At 36.3% G+C, this 21,815-nt stretch overlaps 1 protein-coding gene across 8 annotated transcripts in view; it reads right to left on the reverse strand.

Annotated features, from left to right (window-relative positions):
- KDM6A (lysine demethylase 6A) overlaps nt 1–21,815 on the reverse strand; it is a 179,868-nt gene that overhangs the window by 100,927 nt on the left and 57,126 nt on the right. For all 8 annotated transcript variants that reach the window (XM_070366135.1, XM_070366141.1, XM_070366139.1 and 5 more), the window contains exons 3-4: nt 17,214–17,322; nt 6,234–6,283 (exon numbers count right to left, since the gene is read on the reverse strand). In XM_070366135.1, coding sequence (XP_070222236.1) covers nt 6,234–6,283; nt 17,214–17,322 — 159 coding nt within the window. The remainder of the gene's footprint in view (nt 1–6,233; nt 6,284–17,213; nt 17,323–21,815) is intronic.

Here is a 21,815-nt window from a genome sequence, read left to right on the forward strand (position 1 = left end):
TTAGCCTCCCCTTCCATACCCCTGCCCCCTATCCTTTTCAACATACTTTCCACACCACTGCCAGAGAGCTTGCAAAAACTCAAACATTTTTAATTCTTATTTTAAACTCCTTTGAAGATTCCCTATAACCTAGTCTGACTATAAAGGTCTTCATTTTATGACTCTTGCTCAACTTTCCCAATCTCAGAGCCACCACTTCAACTAGGACAAATGACATGCAGACCTATGAATAAAATATGCTCTTACACATTTCCATGATTTTAAACACATTTGCTTCCTTTGCTGAAAAAGCCAATGCCATCATTCCTTCAACTATTTCTCAATTTGGCAAATTCCTATCCATCACACTCATCACTCATCTCTTCTTTCCACAAGTATCATTGTTATCTGACACATTCCCAAGTGCAAACAGAGTTAAGCTTTTTGAAACAAGTTTCCAAATGAATACTCATGTCTATTACAGATAGGCCCTTTATCTCTTCCATTAGAAATGAGCTTGTAAAAAGGTAAAGACAGAACTCAAGACATCTTTTGATCCCTATGGTAAAGTAACAAGCATATAGAAGTTATTGGGGAAAGGTATACTGCTGAATAAATCAGTATCTTACAGCCTTAAATAACTTGTTACACATTTTCATCAAAGAATTTAATTGCTCAATCAATTTATGCAGAATTGTTTCCTTAATACAGTCCAAACTACCTTTTGGACACCACAGTTCCTAGTTACAATAATATATAGCAAAAGAGGTTGTTAAAGCTCATTACATCAATCAGGTTCAAAGTTATAGCAATAGAGCAGAAGTTCTGCTTCCCTGAAACTAATACAACATTGTAAATCAACTATACTCCAAAAAAAAAACAAAAAAAAAACTCTACTTCCAAAATCTAGGCATAGTATTGTATAGTGATCATGAAATCAGGCTAGAGCAGCCATCACTCTAGCCATTTATCACATCACATTAGCCGCTTGGCTTGTCACCACTGACTCACAAAACAAGTTAACGGAGTCATAATTTCATAGGGTTATTTTGAGGAATTAAGATCATACATGTAAAATACTTAAAATAACAACCTGACACTTGGGATATTTGTGAGAAGTAAAGGAGGCAATGTATCTATCACCAACAACAAAACATATCTTGTACATGGTAATTGTTCAATGGATAGAATATGATACATAAAATTCTAAGTCTCACATGCTGTAAAAAAAAAAAAAAAAAAACACGTTAAAGATAAGAAGATTCAAAAGCAAAAGAGAGTTGTGGACAAGACTACCCAAATCCCATGCAACATAAGCAGAGGATTTCAGAAGTAGTAACCAGAACCTGGAGACAGCCTGAATCACTCAAGCAAGAAGCTCAGCATAGTGATAGGCTGTCATGGTCGATATTCAAAATGAACAATGAAGTTGCAATGCTGGCAATCATTTAATTAGAGCAGAGCTGGCAGGTGCTGAAATAATGAAAATAGCTATGGATGTGCCTTTCTGAGGAAGAGCCCTGGATAAAGATACTTGTGTTTAATTTTCTTAAAATCTAGACTACAGAACTCCTGCTACCAGTGCAGCAGTCAAGCAGAGAGTTTTTCCCTTTCCTACTTAAGTTCATACTTACACTCCCCATTATCCAGGGAAAAATTTTAAGTGAAACAACAAGGCTTTCACAGCATACAGACATAATTCCCTTATTTACCAATAATATGAATTGATTTCTATTATTAATATAGTCTATTTTGCAACAACATTGTTTGCAGTCCTATTATCACGATCAGACAAAATAAGACATTTCTCAGCCTCTCTTGCAGCTGCAAGTTTTCAAATTACTACGTTCTCGTAAGTGAGATGTCTATGAAGGGATATGTAAAATCTCATGATTCCCTTCAAAGAAAGGGCTGTTGCACTCTGCTTTCTCTTCCTCTGACCAGGTCCTTGGAATGCAGAACCAGATTCTAGGCATTAGATAAAGACAACTCAAGAAAGAAAAAATATAGACCAATTTCAATTATGAACAAAGATGCAAAGATGTTACATATTAGCAATCCCAATCCAGATATAACTAACAACAATAAAAACTTACTGCTAATTTGAATTTACTTCAGAAATGCAAGACTGATTTAAGGAGAAGAAACATAAAATTATCTCAAAGGATACCAGAAAAGTATTTTCATACAAAATAAAAATGCTGACCTTAAACCAAAAATTTTTGAAGTTAGTTGTCATTAGAGTAAGGATGTTCATTTCCATTCTTAGATTGTTATTTACTAAAAGAAGAAAACTTAATCATACTTCGAACATTTAAAGTAATATAAATTACACCTCAAAAGAGCTGGAAAGAAAAATCAGCTATTTTTGTGGAGTTAATTAGTTTATATGGAAAAACAAGCAACAAAGAAAGGACAGTCAGGGAAACCCTAAAAACAACAATGGGGAAAGGATGTTGTAGCAGTACCATATACATACTGTATATGTAGTATATAAACATGAGCTTCCCTGGTGGCTCAGACGGTAAAGAATCCCCCTGCAATGTGGGAGTGAAAGTGAAAATCGCTCAGTCATGTCCCCATGGACTGTTATAGTCCATGGAATTCTCCAGGCCAGAATACTCGAGTGGGTAGCCTTTCCATTCTCCAGGGGATCTTCCCAACCCAGGGATTGAACCCAGGTCTCCCACATTGCAGGCGGTTTCTTTACCAGCTGAGCCACAAGGGAAGCAATGTGGGAGACCTGGATTCAATTCCTGGGTTGGGAAGATCCCATGGAGGAGGACATGGCAACTCACTCTAGTATTCTTGCCTGGAGAATCCCCAGACAAGGGAGCCTGGTGGGCTACAGTCCATTGGGTTGCAAAAAGTAGGACACAACTGAGCAACTAAGCACAGTGTAAACATATTGCAAACCTTTATAAGTAAAATAGTATAGTATTAATTCATGCACAGACTAATGAAATAGACCAGAGAAACTATAAATAGACAAATCTGCATAAGAAAATTTACCATACAACTAAGGCAACATCTCAAATTAGTAGGGAAAAGATGAATTTTTTTAAACAATATATTGTATTGAGATAATTAACCACAGGAAAAGAATAAACTTAGATGTTCCTCACACTACAAATTAGGGATAAATCCCAAATGGATCAAGACTTAAATTAAAAACCTAAAACCATTCAAGTACTAAAAAGAAAATGTAGGTGATCTGTCTAACATCTGGAAGTAAGGAAAAAACTATCTTATGATTCAAGATGCGGATGCAATTTAGGAAATACTGAAAAATTTGACTAGATAGAAATAACTTCTGCATGGGCAAAAACAAACACAAAAGCAAATTAAAACAAGTGGCAAACTGCAACTTTTATCACAGATAAAGGATAAATACGCATCATACATAAAATACAGCTATATAAAATGGAGAAAGAAAACAACAGTCCAACTGAAAAACTGGGAAGAGAGATGAACAAATATTTTAAAGAAAATTCGAATAGTCTTTAAACTTCAATTAAAAATTCAATTAAGAAAATGCAAGTTAAAACAACTAGAGACATGATTTCTCATTCATCAGATTCCACAGAAGTCTGACATGGATTTTCTTAGTTAAGACCAAGGAAAAGCAAGAGATCTGAGATGAGTGGTTCACACGGTGTGTACCACTCACGAAGTTCACAGCAATCCCACTAATACCAAAGAACCACTAACAAAAATACAAAAAGAAACTTGTACTATTTATTGCAGTACTACCTGTACCAAAGAAACTGACTGAATAAACAATGGAAGAAATCACCATGACATGAGATTAGGCAAAGGTTTCTTAGCTATAAAACCAAAAGCACAAGCAATGAAAGAAACAGTTGAAAAACTGGATGTCATCACAATTTAAAATTTCTGCACTTCAAACTATACTGTTGAGACAGCGAAAAAATAAGCCACAGATTTTGAGAAAATATTTGCAAATTATATCCAATAAAGGCTTATATCCAGAATGTACAAAGAACTCTTACAACACACTAATTTAAAAAAATGTAAAAATCAGCAAAGGGTTTAAATAGGCATTTCATCAAACAATATATACAAACAGCTAATGTGGTCGTTAAACAATGCTCAACAACAGTCATTAGGAAAATGCAAATAGAAACCATAATAAGATACTATTCCCTATCCACTACGAGGGCTACACTCAAAAACTGGACAATTTCTGGTGCTGATGAGGATATGGAGAAACCAAAACCCTCAAACACTGTCGGTGAGAATGTTAAATGTTACAGCTACTCTAGAAAACAATTCTGGCAGTTTCTCAAAATGTTAAACATAGATTTACTTTATAACCTGGCAATTCTACTCCTGATTATTTACCAAAGAGAACTGAAACTGTATGTCCACACAAAAATTCGTATACAGATATTCACAGGGGTAGTATTCACAACAGTCAAAAAATGGAGACAACTAAAATGCTCATCAACTGATGAATAAAAAATATGTGGTACAGTCACACAATGGAGTATTAATAGATAATAAAAAGGAATGAAGTATTAATACATGCTACACAAGGATCAATCTTAAAAATATATGCTTAGTAAAAGAAGTCAGTTACAAAAGACTGCATATTATGATTCCATTCATATGAAAATACCCAGAAAATACAAATACATACAGAGAGAAAGTAGATTAGTGCTTGCCAGGGACTGGGCATGAGGTTTCGTTACGGTGAGATGGACAAGTCCTAAAATAACTTTGGTTATGGCTGTACAACTCTGGAAATTTACTAAAAGTCACTAAATCGCAAAATTAAAGCAGGTGAATTTTGCAGTATTTAATTATACTTTAATAAGCTTTAAAAAGACTAGAAAAGATATCTTCAATACATTTTTTTAAATTATCAAAATACACTGTTAAAACCTCTACATGTCAAAAACAAAGATAAATTAGGCAACATAAAAAAAATAAAATCCACCTTAAAAATCTGAAATGGCAATTCAGATGAAGAAACCCCACTGTTCAGTAAGCTTATACTTAAAAGTAAATATGATATGAAAGATTAATCTGTCCAGGCACTGCTTAAACTAAGAAAATAGATTATTTCATTGCTGTGCGCAGTTCTTCATTTAGGTATCAGGGGTTGGGGATGGGGGACACATGTACACCCGTGGCTGATTCATGTTAACGTATGGCAAAACCCACCACAATAGTGTAAAGTGATTAGCCTCCAATTAAAATAAATAAAGTTTTTTTTAAAACGGTTAGCTTCAGTTGTTCTCAGAGCTCCAATTACAGACAGACCATAGCAATAAAGATTTTCATTTTGCCTTCCCTTTTCAACCTAATACACCCATCTTCAAACTTCTTTTCTACCTAAGTACCAACTTAAGGAAACCGAAGAATCATTTGTTGCCATTTGGTTTTGCTGGCTTTAACTTCCACACTTTGGATCATCTTTGGCCAATAAATTAATTCAGAATAAACTAATTATTTTAATACAAGGTAATCAAAATCACTGCAGATGGTGACTGCAGCCATGAAATTAAAAGACACTTGCTCCTTGGAATTAAAGCTATGACTAACCTAGACAGCATATTAAAAAGCAGAGACACTATTTGCTGACAAAGGTCTGTCTAGTCAAAGCTATGGTTTTTCCAGTAGTCATGTATGGATGTGAGAGTTGCACTATAAAGAAAGCTGAGCACCGAAGAATGGATGCCTTTGAACTGTGGTGTTGGAGAAGACTCTTGAGAGTCCCTTGGACTGCAAGGAGATCAAACCAGTCCATCCTAAAGGAAATCAGTCCTGAATATTCATTGGAAGGACTCATGCTGAAGCTGAAGCTCCAATACTTTGGCCACCTGATGAGAAGAATTGACTCCATGGAAAATACCCTGATGCTGGCAAAGACTGCAAGAGGGAGGAGAAGGGGACGACAGAGGATGAGATGGTTGGATGGCATCACCAACTCGATGGACATGAGTTTGAGCAAGCTCCAGGAGTTGGTGATGGACAGGGAAGCCTGGCGTGCTGCAGTCCATGGGGTCGCAGAGTTGGACACAACTGAGCAACTGAACTGAATCATATAAGACAGAGCAAACCAAGAACACTCGTTTTCTTTTTCCAATCACTTTTCCCTAGAATAGTTTCAATTAACAAAACAAAAAAGCAAGAGCACAATATGTTTTGAGTATAACCAGCAGTGATCTGCCAGAGAAGAGAAGGGGAGGGAAGAGAAGGGTAGGGGCATGCAAATGTGCACTAACCTTCCAGTAGTCAGATTGTAAACTGTAGTACCTCTGGTATGCAGATAATGCTGAAAGAGAGAAAACAAGCATGAGTCACAATTCTGTCCCATTTCAAAATCAATTAATACAAGTTTCAAGAAACATTACAACAAAACTCCCACCGTAGCCACCTCCGAGCAGACATTGATATTTAAAATGAAACAATTTAGAACTCTGAGGCATCCCTACTCATCCTCAGACAAGGTAACAAATGTCAAATATATGGGAGTTCAAGGAAGTAAAACCATGGTCATGTTTCTTGAACAGAATCCAGGCAACCTCTTGAATCAACCTGACCTTCCTCAGAGACCAAATCTGATAAATGGATTAATATTCTAGAATGTGATGGGTCATTTGTTCTAACAAGTAATCTCACTTCCAAAAGTGACTTAAGAGCTCAACCACCTCAAAGAGCAAAGGAACTACAGTTGACTACTGAACAACACAGAGGATAAGGGGCACTGACCTCTGCACAGTAGAAAAGCTTCGTATAACTTAGAATCGACCCTCTGTATTCGCAGCTCTGTATCCTTTGACTTAACCAACCACAGATCATGTAGTATCTGTAGTATTTGCTACTGAAAAATTTTCACGTGTAAGTGGACCTGTGAAGTTCAAACCCCTGTTGTTCAAGGGTTGACTGTATTCCTTTTGTGCTGTTTCCTTTCATATTATCAACAAAAAACCCAGTCCACAATCACCTTACTCTAAACTCCAACTCTATTCCAAAATAGGGCATCTCATACCCCTAAATCCATCTCAAGGTTTAACAGGCTCTGGAAACAATTACAGTACAGTTGTCTTTTGGTAGCTGCAGTGAATTAGTCCCAGGACCACCAAAGATAACAAAATCCACTGTGATCAAATCCCATAGTCGGCCTTGCATGTGCAGACTCCACATCCACAAGTCATCAACACAGCAGTACATATATGTACTGAAAAAAACTCTCATGTAAGTGGACTTGTGTGGCTCAAACCCATGCTGTTGAATGGTCAACTGCAGCTCTCATCAATCCAAAAACTCAGTGTGAAGTGAAAGTTGCTCAGTCGTGTCTGACTCTTTGTGACCCCATGCTATACAGTCCATGGAATTCTCCAGGCTAGAATACTGGAGTGGGTAGCCGTTCCCTTTTCCAGGGGACCTTCTCAACCCCAGGGATCAAACCCAGGTCTCCTGCTTTGCAGGCAGATTTTTTACCAGCTGAGCCACCAGGGAAGACCAGTAAGGAGGAGGTAAAGTTATACATGCACATTAGAATTAGGAGAGAGACCTTTTTATAAAGAATTCATGAGCAGTAAGTCATGGGGATGTAATGTACAGCAAGATGACTATAATTAATAATACTATATTGCATATTTGTAGCTACTCAGAGTGAATCTTAAAAGCTTTTGTCACAAGGGGAGAAAATTGTAACTGTATATGGTGACAGATGTCAACAAGACTTCCTATGATCATTCCACAGTATATGCAAATATCAAATCATGTTATACACCTGAAACTCAGTTATATATTAATTATACTTCAATCTTCAAAAAGAATTAACATTTTCAAATAAAATTTTCAACAAGTGCAATAATTTTGTGTGTGTGTATGGGCGGGGTGGGCAGGGGGAGTTTCGAACACAGAAAGGTTTATTGCAGGGCCAAGTAAGAACAGGGCAGTTCATGCTCAAAAGACCTGAACTCCCTGCCTTTCCTTGTTGTTGTATTTTTTTTTAATTGGAGGATAATTGCTTTACAATAGTTTCTGCTGTGTAACAATATGAACCAGCTGTAAGTATACGTGTATCATTCCCTACCGTCTTGAGTCTCCCTCCTACCTGCTCCCCACATCCCTCTTAACTCACCACAAAGTAAGTAAGATTTCCAACAAGTGTTATAAGATTCTGTACTGATAAAAATAGGGTAGGTAGAAATTAATATTACCTAAAATCCCAGGTATAATGTTTTCGTACTGTTTATCAATAAGCTTCCAAAATGAATACCATATACAGAACTTTCTGAATATGTACCAATTAGAGAAGCATCACCCCAAACCATCATCACATATTTGAACAAATAACTCATTTGAATAATGTTCATCTTTTTTGCACAAAGATGATGCCAACCAACCACTGAAAGGACATTTAGTTTGTAATTTTTCCAGCTTTGAGAAGAGTTGATTTCAAGCCATCTTCTGTTTTCTAGTTCTTCATACAGGAATGTAGGTAGCTCATAAAGATCAATGATTAACTTTTCTAAAAAGAAAAGCAAACCAACTTATCAGGCTAGACAGAGGAGTCAAACAAGGTTTGACTGACTGATTTTATAGAGGACAATCATGGAAAAGGTGTTTTCTCTACTAGATGTGAACAAGGAAGCATGTGTCACCAACTGCCACCACAAGGGAAACTGGTCTTAAGGTGAAGCCCATAGAGGATAGCAGTAAGATGGAAAGTACCGGGATACTTCTAGACTTCAACTTGCCTATGAACTTTCAACTTCACATGTGAGGAAATAAATCTCCCTATTGTTTAAGCTAGAATCAAGTCTTCAATATTTTTGCCTAAAAACATTCTAACTAGGAGAAGTCAAGGTCCCTGATAATTTTGTGCAGTCACCATACCAAACCTGGACTGCCCCTTTAAAGGGAATTTCAACAAACTCGGAGATGTTTCCAATAATCTGAGTTACAATATATATTACATGATTTCATAAAATACCCATTTTTTAGAATTTGAAGAGCCCTTACAAAAACAGTACGATGTCCTCCAAAGTAACTAAAAGTGAAGTATAAGAAGCCCCTGTGATTACCAATTGGGAGATGATGAACTGAAAAATTAATACAAGCCCTCAAGTTCAAAGTAACAAACGTAAATGCTCCAAACTGGAAGTAGAGATTTATAAGACACTTCTTCAATGAACATTTGTTATCTTTCCATTCATTTACACAGTTTTCAACCATGGCGGGGGCGGGGCGGGCAGTGGCGGTGTGTGTGTGGTGTGTCTAAGCACTATTTTCAGTCGCTCAGACGTGTCCGACTCTATGCGACCCCATAGACTGTAACCTCCCAGGCTACTCTGTCCACGCAATTTTCCAGGCAAGAGTACTGAAGTGTGTTGTTATTTCCTACTCCAGAGGATCTTGGCAGGAGGATTCTTTACCACTAGTGCTACCTGGGAAGCCCCCTCAACAATTATACATCGCTCCAGTAGGCCTAAGATCCTATTTTAAGAAAAGACTTTAACATATTAAACACGTTTCCTAATCCAAACAAATCATTAAGACTTTACAAGTACCCATCACCATAGTCTCTCTAGTGAAATTCTTTTAACTAAAGCACAATCCTTATTTCTAATCTTTAAGTCAGCTACCTATCATGAAAATAAATTCCTACTACACTACAACTAGATTTTCCTGAACTCCTTAATAGAAAATGCGGGAAATTATTTATTTGAACATCCTTATATTGCTTAAAAACCAGTTTCAGGATTGTAGCATACGTCTAACAGCTTTTCCTTCCCTAAACCACCTAATCTTCACTTTGAGATTCTAAGTTATTTATTGGCTTAAGAAGTCCTCGTTCATACCACTAGGAAATCTTTTTAACAATATTTTAGGCCAGACTGCCGTTTTCTTCTGCCACTTAACCAAGAATGGTGTCCTCAAACATATTAATTTCAACTCTCTATCAACCAATTTCCAAAGCTCAGATCTTTTTAATCCTCGAAATCAAGTTCATTTACAGACTTAAAATTACTTTTTAAAAATAATTTTGAATTTTACTTTTAAATAAGTCCATTTAGTCTCTGTAGATTATTTAAAAGGGGAAAAATATAATGAACTTAAATTATTATAGAAAACTGGCAAAATTTAACAAAGGAACCAGGTCTTAAAAAAGTAAAAGCAAAAGAAAACAAAAAGAAAAAAATAAATGCAAATGAGAAGTTAAATTTAACTTTTATAACAACTTAACGGTTCTGTAATCTTTCTCATTCTCTTTTATTTTGTCCTTTACTTCATAAAAACAGGAGGAAGAGTGGAATCAAACAAGGAAATTGTCAAGGATAAAAGAATCACCTACACAGTTGGGAGAAGTCCTACACACAGTCCTTCAACTACACCTGCCCTTTAGCTTCACAACTGTGCTGTACCATTTTTATGTATGAAAATGATGAAATTAAACAGTAACAGTAATACTCTGTAGTGTTAAGAAAAATACTCAACAGTGGCAAGAATTCAAGAAAATAAGCAGTTTATTATTCTACTGGCACTGTAAGTATAAATTGGCAAAACTTTTTGTAGCATAATTTAGCACTATCCATCAAAACTGTGTGTGTGTGTGTGTGTGTGTGTATACATGCTTTCACTCAGTAAAATTTACCAAGCTATCCTTCTAAGAACATAAACACAGAACTTTGCAAAAAGTTAGTTACAAGGACAGACAACAATGAGTATATAGTCTACATGTTCAATAGGGAACTGTTCTACCTATATGATAGAATACTATGCAGGGAACTGAAATGTAAATTACAAAGCATGTTTTTAAGACAGAGATTAACCTGATACACTACGCTAAAGTTGCAGCATTTAGTTCAACTTTAAATATTCAAAGCTTACTGTTAATAGAAAAGCCTCTGAAGATTTATATCAAAAATGTTTTTTAGGACTTCCCTGGTGGTCCAGTGGTTGGGAGTCCAGCTGCCAATGCAAAGGACAGGAGTTTTATCCCTGGTCTAGGAGGATTCCACATGCTGCAGAGCAACTAAGCCTGCGCCTCACAACTATTGAGCCTGTGCTCCGCAACAAGAGAAGCCACCACAATGAGAAGCCTGTGCACTGCAACTAGAGAAAGCCTGTGTGCAGCAATGACGGCCCAGTGCAACCAAAAAAATAAATAAATTTTTAAATTTCTTTTTTAAAAAGATTTGCCTTGGCAGTTCTCTGGTGACCCAATGCTGAGGACTCCATGCTTCCACTGCAGGGGGCACAGGTTTGACTGCTGGTTCGGGAACTAAGATCTCATATGCAACATGGAGTGCCCCCCCCCAAAAAAAGTGCCTATAGTAGTGTGGCAAAAAAAAAAAATGCCTCTAAATGATAAAATATAAATGAGCCATTAAGGCATTCCTATAATATTTCTTAATTATTCTTAGATAGCTTGCACCAAGCTAGATGCAGTGAAATACATGTAACAAAATACACGGTTCCTGCTCTCAAGCTGTTTACTTTTTATGGTTATATGTATTCTAATGCTTTTCTGTAAACAATGAACATATTATTTGTGTAAATGTTAAAAAAAAAGTGTACTTCTTGTGTTAAACTTAGATGGTCAAGATTACCAAATGAGGGTCACCAGAAAGGCCAACAGGATATGGTAGGGAAAAAAGCCATTTTAGGTAAACTTGGTTCTAATCCTGACCTCACTGCTTCCTATAAGACTGACATCAAGGAATCTAATTCAAGCTATTTCCTTACAGTTCACAGGCAGCCCTGAAGTTTGTCAGTAAAATAGAAAGCTGTAACAAAGAACAAAAAGAGAAGTCCAAAGCCGTATTGTAACTCATCTGGAATTAAAGAAAGATCTAGAGAAATAGAGCTGGAGAGTAAAGAGGGTCAAGAAAAAAATGTAGTAGGTGACAGAGACTTTCTCATGCTTGGAAATATTATGGCTCTGAGGTAAGACTGTCAAAACAAGAGAAAGAGGGTGCACGCGATGACAAATTCACACAGTACAGGAATGAAAAGAAACAACAATGTAGGTTAAGAGTGACAGTTTTGCCTGAAAAAACAAGAGTCTTCTTCAGAGTGAGATGCAAAAGAAATGCAAGAAGATCTAAAATTCAATCTATACTCATATTAGACTACACACTAATTGCAGGCAGAACTCAGCGTTTCTCTTTTCATCCCTAAGCTAATGTGTAACACTATAGGCAGCAGGTTAGCTGCTCGTGGGTGAGTCTATGAGATGGAAGGGAAGGGAAAGGAAAAAAGTACAAACAAATCTCTCAGTTGAACTGACTGCCATCTTTAGGCCTAAATAAGCTGTGATTGCCTGAGATTATTATTATTAGGTCAACAGATCTTTGATTTATTTTTTATATCTGAGGCTGAACTAAAAAGCTGTATTTATAACCTGGGATAAAAGAGACCTCAGAAAGTTTATACTATTTCACTGTTTATAAGTGACTGATGCACTGAGCTCTCTAGCACCTTTCTGCCTTCTCAAATCTATGACTGCCTTAAACACATCTTCTCCTATATGTAGCATTAATACACATTAACATTTGAAAAACCATTTGGATAGCATCCAACATAACAGACCTTTGTCCCTAAGATTAGAGACAATCGAACAGGAAGCTGGAAAAGCGAAGAAACAAATGCAATCCTTTTACTCCCTTATCAGCATCTTTACTGAGGTTTTCAAGTCAAATTAATACATTTAGTGAAATCTCAGATTTACTACTTCTTCATTATTAAAGTAATATACTCTTCGAGATCTTTAAAATCGCACATTTGGTTTACAAGAATCATCAAGTAGCTGTCTTATTTGTAGTCCTTCTATCTAGTCCTTTAAGTCCTCTCTAGTTCTTGAAATTACTACAACTTTTGCTTGTTGCCTAGATATGGTGTTCTGATAACCTGGCTTATGGTCACTAATTTTCTTCCTTGAGTTATTTCTCAATTGCATTTTCTAATTCTAAGCCATAAATGTGTGTGTGTGTGTGTGTGTGTGTGTGTGTGTGTGTGAAGTCGCTTCAGTCGTGTCCAACTCTTTGCAACCCCATGGATTGCAGCCTGCCAGGTTCCTTGTCCATAGGATTCTCCAGGCAAGAATACTGGAGTTGGGTTACCATGTCCTCCTCCAGGGGATCTTCTGACTCAGGGATCAAACCCACGTCTCTCACGTCTCCTGCATTGGCAGGCGGGTTCTTTACCACTAGCACCACCTGGGAAGCCACAAATAGACCGAACAAAATCAATGATTCTCAAATGGTGTGTGTGTATGTACACACACACACACACACACACGGATGGAGTGGAGTGTTGACATACACACACACACGGATGGAGTGTTGTCATTCCACCCAGGAAACACAGCAATCAACAATGACTGTTCTCTCATAATTTTCCATGCTGCTGCTAAGTCACTTCAGTTGTGTCCGACTCTGTGTGACCCCATAGACAGCAGCCCACCAGGCTTCCCCGTCCCTGGGATTCCCCAGGCAAGAACACTGGAGTGGGTTGCCATTTCCTTCTCCAATGCATGAAAATGAAAAGTGCAAGTGAAAAAAAAAAAAGAAAGAAAAAAAAAAAGGAAAAAAAAAAAAGTGCAAGTGAAGTCGCTCAGTCGTGTCCAACTCTGTGCGACCCCATGGACTGCTGCCTACCAGGCTCCTCCGTCCATGGGATTTTCCAGGCAAGAGTACTGGAGTGGGGTGCCATTGCCTTCTCCATACATATTCACAAATATTTACATATAATTTCTATTAATTAAACTGTTCCTATAATCCATCACATATATTCACAAGAATATATACACCTGTCTTTAAGCCCTGGTCTCTCAGGGGTTCTTCAACCCAAAGAAGAGAAATCACAGTACCATCTACATGGCTTAAGTCTATCTGACAGCCCCATGAGCTGTTTAGTTCAGCTGAGGTTGATGGTTTAGCTATGGGTGTAGGAGTGGAAAGGAGGTATGGTAGACACTTAAAAACCATTCGAATCCCATTTCAAGGAAGACCTGTTGGCAGTTATACATACAAAAGACAGCTTCTAGCAGTGACTGCTCTAAGCTGCAGAGAGCAACCCTGAGGTCACACTCCTTTCCACGTCCAATATGGAATGATGGAGTATAAAGGCATGAAGGGACTTCCCTGGTGGTCCAGTAGTTAAGAATCTGCCTCGGGGAGCACATGTGTACCTGTGATGGATTCATTTTGATGTTCGGCAAAACTGATACAATTATGTAAAGTTTAAAAATAAAATAAAATTAAAAAAAAAAAAAGAATCTGCCTTCCAATGCAGGGAATGCAGGTTCAATCCCTGGTTGGGAAACGAAGATCCCGTGTGCCTTGGGGCAACTAAGTCCATGAGCCACACCAAAAGATCCTACATGCTGCAACTAAACTAAGACCCCCAATGCAGCCTAGATAGACAGACAGACCGACCGACAAGATAGATAGATAGATGAAAAAAGGCCTGGTCATCATGACCCAACTTGTGATAGCTTTCTGAAAGACCATTCTAGCTCCAGAGCTCTCCATGGAGTTGACCAAGGCTGTCACAGCTTAACTTCTCCCTCTGCCCAATTCTGGTTCCATTTCCCACCTTCCACATAAGTGTTGATCCTAAAGGTACTCCTTTCTAAACATCTTGTAAGCTAAACTCACTTCAGAGGAATCCAACCAACATGAGGCTAAGTGCAATGAGCCTCCAGCCTCCATTTTCCCACAATTCTCTAACCTATTACTTTTTTAGGATAAATTCCTAGAAACCAAATGACCAAATCAGGTGACAGAATTTTTTTTAAATTCTTCATAAATACTACCAACCACAGGAGTTAAAAAAAGGGCCTGTTTTCCATCTACTCCAAATTCCTCTGAAATGACAGGAAAGATAATTTCTAATGAATAAATTCATAACAGAAATGATAACCAAAGTATGCTATATACAGATCAGAAATTTTTAGAAATTCATCCTATCTTAATGGAAGCAGATGAGATCAGAATAAGAAATAAGGGCAGAAAAACCAAAGTACAAAATATTCACAAAACAGGTTCTACCATTTACTACTCCAAAAGTAGAAGCAGTTTTTCATAAGGAACCCCAAACTCAGAAAACTTCACATACAAGAGGACTCAGAACAATATATAAAGAACTGTCCCTCAGAATAAACAGGGCTAGTAAATCTCCTACATAAATACATCTGAGCAGTTTACTCACACGTTCACTGAGTGGTTTATGTTTATTCCCCAAGAAGTTATGGTTTATAATCTGTTCTCTAAAAACAAACATTTAGCTGGAGCTGGGGAGGTTCTCATCTTGCAATGCTTTCAATGAAAAAAGGAGGAAGTAGCCTTCAGGTAACAAATGACTCCATAAATTTGTGGTGACGGTGACGGTGTGTCTAAGTGGTTACTAGACACTGGCTCTAGTCTGGGACTTACAGGAAGACAGTGAAGAGAATGGATATAAAGAATTCAGTAATTAAGTATTTTTAAAGGATTTTTTTTTAAGTGGGAAAGCGGTCAATAAAGCCTCAAGGATGAATTCAAACAACTCACATCTTATTTCCTAAGAAGCCATCAGCTTGAAATCTGAAATACAAATGTATGCCTCTGCATCCATTCTCTCCTTCCTCTTCTTCCTATTACAATCAACCTACTGCCTATCTATCAATGGCCAGTTCATCTACAAAGTAAGCAAATGGGTCACAGAGTAGATTTTTTCAAAGGCTTAAATCCTTAGGTTATCCTTCTCCTCTCCCATCTATTTAGATTATTCCTACCAACTAGGTTGTCAAACACTGTCTAGTTGCAACATACCCCCATCCCACCTTCAAAACAAATATCCCTAGACTTCTCATTACCTTCACAGCCAAACATTTTATAAAAGGAAAATGCAGCTAAATCCACAGATGAATGAAGTTTTAAAAGCTAATTAAACAGTTTTTAAATGACCACTAAGCAATAAGGACATACAGACTCATATGCAAACCTAAGTCTGGGTCTCTGTCTATACGCTGTAAAACTAGTGTAGTCTCCAAGCACAAAGTGCAGCATTGAAAAATCAAACTGCACAGAACTCTGTATTATTTCCTTTGTATAATGGTTTCCTTTACGTAACCATTTTAATTAAAATTAAAATATCCAATAGACTAATTGTTAATACCTATTATCCTGAAGTCATTTTTCTTAAGTACTAACCAGTTTCACAGAGGAATCCCAAAACACCTGAACAGCTAGTACTTCCTTCCCTCCTTTTACAGATTATAGACAGAAGCTTAGGGATATTTATATAATCTGTTAAAAGTAATGCAACTGAACCGTAGAGCTGACCTGGGAAATAAATAAGCCTAACTTCAAATTCCATGGTATACCTGTCTCAAAGTAAAATCACATTTTCATTAGGAAAGTATTTGACCTATTATAAAAGAGGCATAATTAAACATCAACAATCTTTTGCTCTAGCACTGAAATAACCTTCTAGTTTTTCAGCCTACTACATACATTTGTGGAAAACAAGCATAAGTCCATCCACTCCCATTAAAATGTTTACTATCATCAAACTGTTAAAATGTTATTGGTTATACAATGTTACTGGTTTGCTATGGATTTTTGCCTTTGGTATTGAAGTGTATGGTATTTGCAGGTGCTTTTAACTTCCCAAGTGGATAGTGGCCTGTGTCAGCAGCATGGTAGCATAAAAAGGATGTATCTTGGGGACTACCTTCAGTTATTTAACTCACTTATTTCCAACAGGAAAAAAAACTTCAAATGAATAAAAAAATGTTTTATCCACTGCTCAAGCTCATGTGTGACCATCTCTGTTACTTACCGTTATAACATGGCTACAGATCAGATTTTCATTCAAATATTTTCAAGCTAAAATGTAAGTTAAAAGATAAAGAAAAGAAATGCAAGGTTTGTGTTACTTTTCCAAACTTGTCCATCAATGGCTCACTTTCTATTATGGTCAAGCCTTTAAAACACAGGCACCTTTCACATGGCAAAATAAAACAGCAGTACACGGGTAGTTTCATTTAGCTGAATAGTCAACCTGCTGATTTACATGGAGTCGTGTGAACTTTTCCCATTTCCATTTTTTCTACTTTTTTTTTTTCCTCATTGTTTAGGGGTGTTCATAAGCTTGCAATTTCTTAGAAGTAAGAATAGTAATACCTTCGATAGAGTACGATTACAATTATTTTGAATACATATATAAATCAAACAGTATTTAACAAGGGGAAAAATTACCTTTTGGATAATCTTCCAATAAGAGGTTGAAGTGACCTAATTGACAAAAGAAATCAGACTCCACTTTTCCTTCAGCTTTTAAGATTAGAGATTCGTAGCAGCGAACGGCCTAGAAAAAAAAACACAAACATTTAAGAAAAAGACAAAACCCTAAAATGCATTTCCTTCCTGAGATTATGCATATAATCCTCCATTCAACCACCCAAGAAATCAATATACTTTATTTCTATCTCAGATACAGCCAAAGCATCAATCTTCTAAAACACCTACATGTTTATTAAAAGAGCCACTAATTATGGCATATCCTTTTCCTATCTGTAAGACGGAAATATTTGCCAAAGAAGATAACGAAGGAGCACTTTGATAGCTTTATTCATTAGCTGTAAATCTAAATTTTTACTGTGGTCCGTGTTGATATAAACAAATATATCCAAAGATGGGAAGAACTTTATTTATGTGAGAATTCACAGAATCTCCAGAGTAATAATAACTACCATTTATACTGAGGAGCTACTTTTTACCATAACCTTTACCCATTTAAACTACCATAAACTGTCTTTCAATTATCTTAACAATACACTTAAAACCCACCAACTCTTAACTCTATTCCAAATTTTACCCCCACTCCAATACATGCATATGCACTCAACTCTCACTGCTTCTTCCCTGAAGAAAATCGTATTTTAAGGACATCATTCTTTTTTTGTAATCCAAGAGAGTACAGGGCAAAAATGAATGATGGAAAGAAGCGAATTCTGGAGTTTGACAACTTCCAGTTGTCATTAGCTACAGGAGATCCTAGGGAACTTATCCTCTCTGATTTTCAGTTTTAATAACACTCAAAGGGCTTGTTACAGAATTAAAATCAGAAGACTTCTCTTAAGGGTTCATCACAGTGCTTAGCACTTAATAATTGTTTCTCTACCTTCCACTTAGGTTAAGATAAAAAAAAACGAACTCTTTCAAGATTGTTTCAAGCATCCCAATAATCTTGTCAAAATTTCCCTCCTAACAGTCTACTCTATAATGCTGTTACGTGTTAGTTTTCTGGAGTCGATAAAAGAAGAAATGTGCATGGCTTCTCAAATGTATGAGTATATTCTAAGGTTTGGTATACCAAAAAAAAAAAAAATAGTTTCCATTATCAAAAGTTCCTTTCACCACTGCTTTAAGAGCTTTTGATGGGATAAGAAAATGTGATGTGGGGCAGAGTACCCACTTAAAACGCCTTGATTTTTCCTCTCCTGTAAAATAAAGAGCCTTTGGTGAAGAGTTTCAAAATTTACACCCTAAAAATTTACCTATCCAAAGCACATACACAAGTATTTATCAAGTTTAGAAAAGTCTTCCTAAACAAAGCAAATTTGGGAATAATTCTACCATCCTTAAAGTCTAACACTTATTAAAAAGACTGTCTTCTGTTCCTACTCTACTCTTACCTATCTACATGTGCATATGTACCAAATCACTGTCACTGAAAATTTATCACTGTTTCCCTATAAAAGAGTCTGAATGCTACACTGACATCTCAGAAATTACTATAATTGCTAAGAATGAAATTTCAAGATCCTCTTTTATTTAAGTCATATATAATCTGATATGGCAGATGGTTAGAGTACAAAAATATAATTTACTTCTGTGTTTTTAATACTTTACTTTTGTGTTTTTAGTATCAATGAAATTTATAAAATTATAGGACTGTGACAATTCTTAATTTTACACTAAATAAAATGACTTTTTAAAGCTAAAAATGACATTATAAATAAAGCTAGTTATACTCTGTTTTTTAAACTCTTAGTAAGATATTTAGAAACTTTTGCTACTCCTCTCTGATAATTTCTTATGGATAATTAGCATTAACTTTACAAGCAAATAAAGTTTCATGGTGAAAAAGGATTCAAGACATAAACACGAAGTTTTAATAATCTAAGCAAAAAGATGGCAAAGTTCTATATGGCCTCTTATCACCAAACATTGATTCCACTACCATGATACTCTATTACCTATCTTCCACTTCCCAAAAAACAAAGGAACACATCTACAGTGAGTACTATACACAACTCTGATCATCACAAAACACACCAGGTAAAAAGGAGAATGAACAATTCATGTACCAATACACTTGGACTTGATGAAGAGATTCACAATAATTCCCAACAAAGCTAGCATGTACCTAAACCTACCAACTAAATGTTGATGGTTGAAGATGATGCTGACAGAGTCAAATATCAAACGAAATGAAGATGAGCAGAAAGGCAGAATAAAGATTCCAAGCACCCGTATCACCAATTCACGGTGAAGCCTCATGAATTTATTTGAAGTGTTTGAGGTAAACACTGACATTAGATACAGGCAAACAATTTTTTTAAAGCATTTAAAGGAAAGTACATAAATGGAGCAAGTTTCCAATACTACTAACTCATAAAATAATCTAGAATGAAACAGTATTTTTATAATAAAAGTTTCAATAAAGGGCTAATTTTAAACATAGAAGATATGCAGTTAGTTTAGATTTAGAACAAAGTTCAGACAAACTTCTATTAAGTAAAAATATTTGTTAAAAGGGTTACTTTTATATTCTCGCCTTTAAAAAAATTTTTTTTTAATGTGCACAAGTAAAATCATCCCCTTTCCTCTAGGATTCATAGTACTTTCAGTGTAAGGATACTCAGAAATTTGAATGAAAACCATTTTCCCCAGATCAGCATCATTCAATAGAGCGTGTTCTGCAATGACAAAAATATTCCATAATTTGTTCTGCCCAATACGGTAGCCATTAAACATATGTAGTTATCGAGCACTTGAAACATGACCAGTGCAAGACAAGCAAATTTTTAAATTATTCCACTTTAATTTGTATTTAAATTATACACATGGCTACATATAGACACATGTAGAAACATGGCTACAAAAAAAAAAAAAAACATGGCTACATATAGATGCATGGCTAATGGACAGTGTAGACTGGATAATTTTTAAAGCTTAAAAACAATAAATTCTCAACTCATATGCTAAACACTAAGAAAGCAAAAATTTCTTATTTTTATAAGTGAAAAACCTATTAAAAAAATAAGGTATATCTTGCACTAAGGGATGAGCAAAACCCTCCATAAAAATCACTTTTAAATCCTATAGTTGTTTATAGTTAGGTGCTTATATACCTGTAATCTTTACTAATTACTAGAAAAAAAAATTGAGAAGGAAAACAAAGTTAATCATTAAATACTAGAATCAAAGGAGAGTAAAGATTCTCCCAGGCTTCCCAGGTGGCTCAGTGGTAAAGAATCTGCCTGCCAATGCAGAGACGTGGGTTCAATCCCTGGGAAGATCCACTGGAGGAGGAAGTGGAAACCCACTCCAGTATTCTTGCCTGGAGAATCTCACAGAAAGAGGAGCTTGGTGAGCTATAGTCCATAGGGTTGCAAAAGAGTCGGACATGACTTAGCCACTAAAAAACAACAAAGATTCTCCCAGCTAAGCAGAGAGACCGGATGTCTTCCTCTCACTACAGTGTTATTACCCACAATGTTCAATATAGTTTGTGCTTGGTAGCTGCTTTGCTTTTATTATTTGAAAAAAGTCTCAGAATACTAATATTATCATTGTCCTCTATTTCTAAACTCTCTATTTCTAAGATTAGAGCTCATTAAAAAAAAAAAAGACAAATAATTTGCCTTTTTATGTTAAGCATTAAAGTACTTTATGATAAGCTTGGTAAGTGCCTAGCTAAAATGAGTTGTTACTATTTTAGAACTGTTAAGTATAGGCAACATCTAAACAAACAAATTTTTTTCCAATCTGAAAGATTAGCTAAGTACCTGAACATACAAATGGTAGAGAAAACTAACATACATTTAAATACCTCAATGGTTTCCCGTTTTTCTTTCTTTTTCATTCTTTCTTCTAGCATTCTTTGCATGCTCAGTCATGCCTGACTCTTTGTGGCCCCATGGACTGCAGTCCGCCAGGCTCCTCTGTCCATTGGATTCTCCAGGCAAGAATACTGGAGTGGGTTGCCATTTCCTTCTCCAGGGGATCTCCTCCACAGTCTCCTGCATTGGCGGGCAGATTCTTTACCACTGCGCCACCTATCTCAACACAGTCCTAGTGCGGGGGTTCCCATTCTGAAGCCCTTCCTCTTCTATCAGGCTCCCAGATGCTTACTGCCTCCCCTACCTGTAAGCTCCATCAGGGGAAGGGCCATATCCCAACCCATGATCACATGACAGGGACTTCATAAATATTTCTTGAATTAATGAAGCAATGTCATGTTATTATTTTAGGTTCTCAAGTGACCTTCTCTTTGTCTTACATTTCCATTCCTTAAGAGCTGCAAGTCAGGATGTTAAGAATTAATCTTAGTAGTTAGTTAAACTCATTCCCGTTAAGATATAAATCACTGATATGTTAAATGAACCAATGGTTTTTAAATGAACCAAACTTTTAGGTTGAATATAATAAAAGCAAACATACAGTCCTGCCCACAATTCCTAAAACCAGTCACAGACATAAAAGACAATTTAGTAGCTGACTACTTACAAAAGATTAAGGAACTGAAGCCGACTACAGGTCAACATGTCATCCATGAAATAGGGCTATTAA

Source organism: Bos mutus, chromosome X (genome assembly GCF_027580195.1).
Source record: "Bos mutus isolate GX-2022 chromosome X, NWIPB_WYAK_1.1, whole genome shotgun sequence".
Lineage (NCBI taxonomy): Eukaryota > Metazoa > Chordata > Mammalia > Artiodactyla > Bovidae > Bos > Bos mutus.